Source organism: Haliaeetus leucocephalus, unplaced genomic scaffold (assembly GCF_000737465.1).
Source record: "Haliaeetus leucocephalus isolate CR32 unplaced genomic scaffold, Haliaeetus_leucocephalus-4.0 Scaffold151, whole genome shotgun sequence".
Taxonomy (NCBI): domain Eukaryota; kingdom Metazoa; phylum Chordata; class Aves; order Accipitriformes; family Accipitridae; genus Haliaeetus; species Haliaeetus leucocephalus.
In genome coordinates this window covers 2,183,102-2,187,382 of record NW_010972587.1, presented here as the reverse complement: position 1 = coordinate 2,187,382, position 4,281 = coordinate 2,183,102, and the positions used below count along the sequence as shown (strand labels likewise).

The window sequence follows — 4,281 nt, the reverse complement described above, 5'->3', positions numbered from 1 at the left end:
TACATCTAATTCTGTGTGAACTGCTGAAAGGGCAAGTGTAAGCCAATTTAAGAGGAGAAAGATAGAACCAAAACATTTTACAATTGTATTACAATACCCAACACACAACACTCAAGACATTTGTCTTGAACAAGATCATGTTCCCATGCTCCAAACCCCTGTGGAGCAGAACTGACCTGTTCCACCATGGCACATGACAACGTGTTGTCATACGGTAGCTCAGAATCTCTGCTGCATGCAGATTTTGCTGTTTGCAAGATGGCATGAGCACGAGGCTTGTCAGGCAGCTAGTTGTGGTTCCAGATTCTCCAGCTAATTCAGTGCATGTCTGGACAGCTTTAAACTATACTAGCTGCTAATAGTCCCCCTCAGGATCTTTTTCTAATTGCAGATTACCAGACACAGCAGGGCATCCCTTTCTTCTCCAGGGGTAATCCTTGTGCTGGGATGGAGGTGAGGAGATTTATGAACCGAATACGCAAGCCTCAGCTGAGAATTGCCTGCGTGGTAGAGACAACTAGTAAGGTGGTGAATGCTTGAGCGATTTCTGGTGCTTTTGTGCTCTTTCACGCAGGGAATCTGTCTTTCGCCATACTAATATCAGCCTGTTAATTAATCAGCGTGGTATTATACACCAGAATGGCTTCATTGCCATTTATTCAGGTGATTGGTATCGGGGTTTACGCTAATCCAGGACTGTGCTGTCCTATCAAATTCACACATCTGTGTCGTCACTTGTACTGGACTCACTTGTCTGGTCCATCTCACTTGAGAAGGCCTTTATCCCGTGTTTTTCCCACACCAGAAATCTGATTGTCAGGTCCTTGGTGTTAGACTGAGGAAAAGAACATGAAGCTGTAGCCTGTATGCCTAGGACATGATTTCAAATGATCAAGTTTTAATAGCAGCGGTGATCCTTAAAAAGTTTAATCCTTGTAAGTGTCCTCTTTGTATTTCTCACTAAAAATATTTTGAAGCTTCAGTTATAATGTGGGGCACTCATTTTTTCTTGCTAATCTTTGGAAAGTGCAGAAATCCTGCACAAAAGATGACAAAACACTAAGTAAGATTTCAGATTCCAAGATTGCCTCTGTGAATGGCTCTCCAAAATCACAAAAGCTTCCAGATCTTTTTACTGCTGAGACCCATCTTAACTGCGTGTGAAGTGCCAGTCTTACCGTGCTACCTAACTATTGCGTCAGGAAGAGTTTTTCGTACCTGTTGCCTGTGACAGGATTTTCTTTACCTGTCACTAGAGGGCAACGCAGCTACTCACAGCATTCCTCCACCCCGCAACTCTCTGCCGAGGTCCACGGGTGCGGATGTCACTTCCAAACCTGCATTTTTTTCCCCTGCAAACCCCACGCTCAGGTGCTAGCTTTAATAGTTACTTGTTGAATACTTTTGAATAGACGATCCGGAATGACACTGAGAGAACAATTAATGCTTTTTACAGCAATAGGACTTTGTTTATCTCACTTCCTTATAGGGGTCATTGTCCACTGCAGTGCTGAGAACAGCAACTGCAAGCAATTTCAGACACATACTTCCTGATTTTGAACTACTGATGCCAATGGGAGATTTACTGCTGACTTAATTTCATACAAGATTTGGTCTTTGGTACTGACTTTTACCACAACTGCGTATACCAGAGTGTTGTTTCCCAGGTTGGATCAAACTGACCTTCTGAAAAGTTATTCAAGAGCAACAGGTATCGCTGAGTTTTGTGCAGGCTGGGAAAAAAAAAATAAAATTAATTCTGTCACATGTAACTCAAATATTGCCAAACAGGCTGACTTGTCCTAACTTGCAAGCACCTGGCATGGAAACAATCTATCATTTTGAACATTCCTAAATACAGTAATGCTCTCATTTAACCATGACTATGCTGGCTACATTAAAGGGTGGTGTAATTTCCACAGGAGATAACGCTGTGTGTGATTACCTAGTATCAAAGGCGATTTTAGTCATTTCACTGAGATTAAGTTTTTACAGCCCCCTGTGATTTTTATCATGTTGCCAACACCCTACTCTGTCTTGGAGTCAGAGTTCTCTGATTTTGTGTGATTATCTTGGGACAGTTTCCAAGTATGTAGATGTTGGATTACCACCTGAGTATTTTTTATTTCCTGCTTACTCAGGAGGTGTCTCCAGATCATCTTTCAAGGAGCCTATAAATATATATATTCAAGCCTCACAAATTCAAATGTGAAGCTCACACACTTGACTCGTTCCTCCTGCTTCTCTGCAGACGTTTGCAGTGTAACCCCACAGATTCTCTCCCATTCTATGTAGCAAATGCAAGTAACTCTAACCAACTATTAACCTCTTTTTTTTTTTTTTTTAATAAAGAAGGTAAAGTCATCCATATTTAGGTCTTACAAGAATTTTCTCTTGTGGTAGATGAGAGAAGGTCTTGTCAAGCTGTAAGAGTTAAAAAATAGTGGAGTCAGAGTATGGGAGAAGGGCTCTGGGGCTGTCCCCTCCCCCAAAATGCCATGCTTGAAGGAACACTATTCAACAGAAGCCAAATATATCTCTTAACCAAGTAGCCTTGTACATTGCATACATCCTATGTGATCTGGAAGTCCCTCCCATGAACTAAGAATACTTGAGGGGTCTGGATATAGATATCTTACAACTATTTTTAGATGTATATGCTTCTGGTACATTGGGATACTACAGATACTTGCATTAAAGCGTAGTTTGATTGTTTTTTCTTAAAGCTTTGGGGTAAAAAAAAAGGTACCTTCTAATTTGATGGTAACTTTTTATTTAAGAAGAACTTTTTTATTAAATACAGTGTCTTCTATTTGGAATGCAGGACTTGTTATTTGGGATTGACTCATACATTCATTTCCTTCAATATGCTTTTTCTGACATTGACCAGCATAGCAAACTTCGGAAGAAGGCGGGTGAAATCCTGCTGCTGGTTATAATGAAAACTGCCAGTTTTCTTCCTCAGAAAAATTATGCAGAATTTACAAATAGTTGTATTCTAACACTCAGTTATATCCACGTCATATTTTAAAAGAAATTTAGATGCTATCCTAATTTTTGTTGCTGGAGGCCAGCTTCACTTTCTTCTCTTAGTCCTTTTCAATCTTAAAGACAATAAAAGGTGATGAAAAAGTCTTTGTGGTGAATCCCAAGACTAGGATATCCCCAAGGCAATGTGGTTAGCGCAAAACCAAGAAAAGCGTTTAATTCCATAGAGATAATCCAGTCCTTTCAGTAAGTGAATACAAGCCTATTAAAAACTCATCCAAACAAACAAACAAACAAAAAAAACCCCCAACACGCTAGGCAGAGATTTTGTTAGATTTGGGCAGTTAAATTCTCTCAAGAGTCCTTCTGCATGCAGCAGGTTTTGTCTGTGGGCCCCAGGGGCTGACACCCTGATCACAGCCCAGGAGCACACAGGTGCTGAGGAAAAGCAGTGATATGAACGGTACGTGTCAGCTGGAGCTGGACAGCTGTCACACCTCCCATGGGGAAAAAAAAAAATTAGAAAAAAAATTTAAAAGAGTTGGTTTTTTAACAACCCTTCTTGTGAATCAGAACAATCACCAAAAGTCAAAATGTGAACTTTTGCACACATCCCCCCCCCTTTTTTTTTTTTTTGGTGCCTCCAGACACCCCTCACCGCCTCCGCGAAGAAAAATGAGGCAAAACCAGCCGGGACTCGCCAAAACGCGGCCCCGCTCTTCCCTCAGCACACCACCCAGCAAGCAGGGCCAGCCAGCGGGTCCGCCACGACACCAAACCGACCGCCAGCCGTATGCCCGAGCCCTTTCCCTCCCCTCAACCTACAAGGAGGGACACGGGGAGATGGAAGGGGAGGCTTGGTTTCACCCCGAGGGGCTGCCGAGGACGGCGGAGAGGGCTTCGCCGCCCGCCGCCCTGACAGGAGCCCGCTCGCGCACAGGTGAGAGCCGTTGGCGAAAGGCGGGAAGGAGGGAGGGCAGAAGGGGAGGGGTGTGTGTCCCCCTCCCCTCCCCGACCCTTGGGCGGGCCGGGGGGATCTGAGTGGATGAAGCCCGTGTCAGTCAAGGGCAAGGGCGAGGCCGGCGAACGGGGGATGGCGGCCCCCGCCCGGCGTTGGGGCTCCAGTTGTGGAAGAGCGGCGGCACCATGCGGGTGGCCGCCGGGGTAGGAGTGGCGGTTGTGGTGGAGGGGGTGTGGGGGAGAGGCACCTGCTTCCTGTGAGGGGAGACGGGCTGAGGCGGGAGGGCTCCCTCGGCGGGCTTGTCGCTGCCCCGGCTCTGCCGCCGCCGTTCG

At 45.1% G+C, this 4,281-nt stretch overlaps 1 protein-coding gene across 1 annotated transcript in view; it reads left to right on the top strand.

The window, feature by feature from the left end:
* The first annotated feature begins 4,128 nt into the window (after positions 1–4,128).
* CPM (carboxypeptidase M) overlaps positions 4,129–4,281 on the top strand; it is a 29,139-nt gene continuing 28,986 nt past the window's right edge. Inside the window, exon 1 of the mRNA XM_010561757.1 lies at positions 4,129–4,152. Within this exon, the coding sequence (XP_010560059.1) occupies positions 4,135–4,152 (18 nt within the window). The 5' untranslated portion in view covers positions 4,129–4,134. The remainder of the gene's footprint in view (positions 4,153–4,281) is intronic.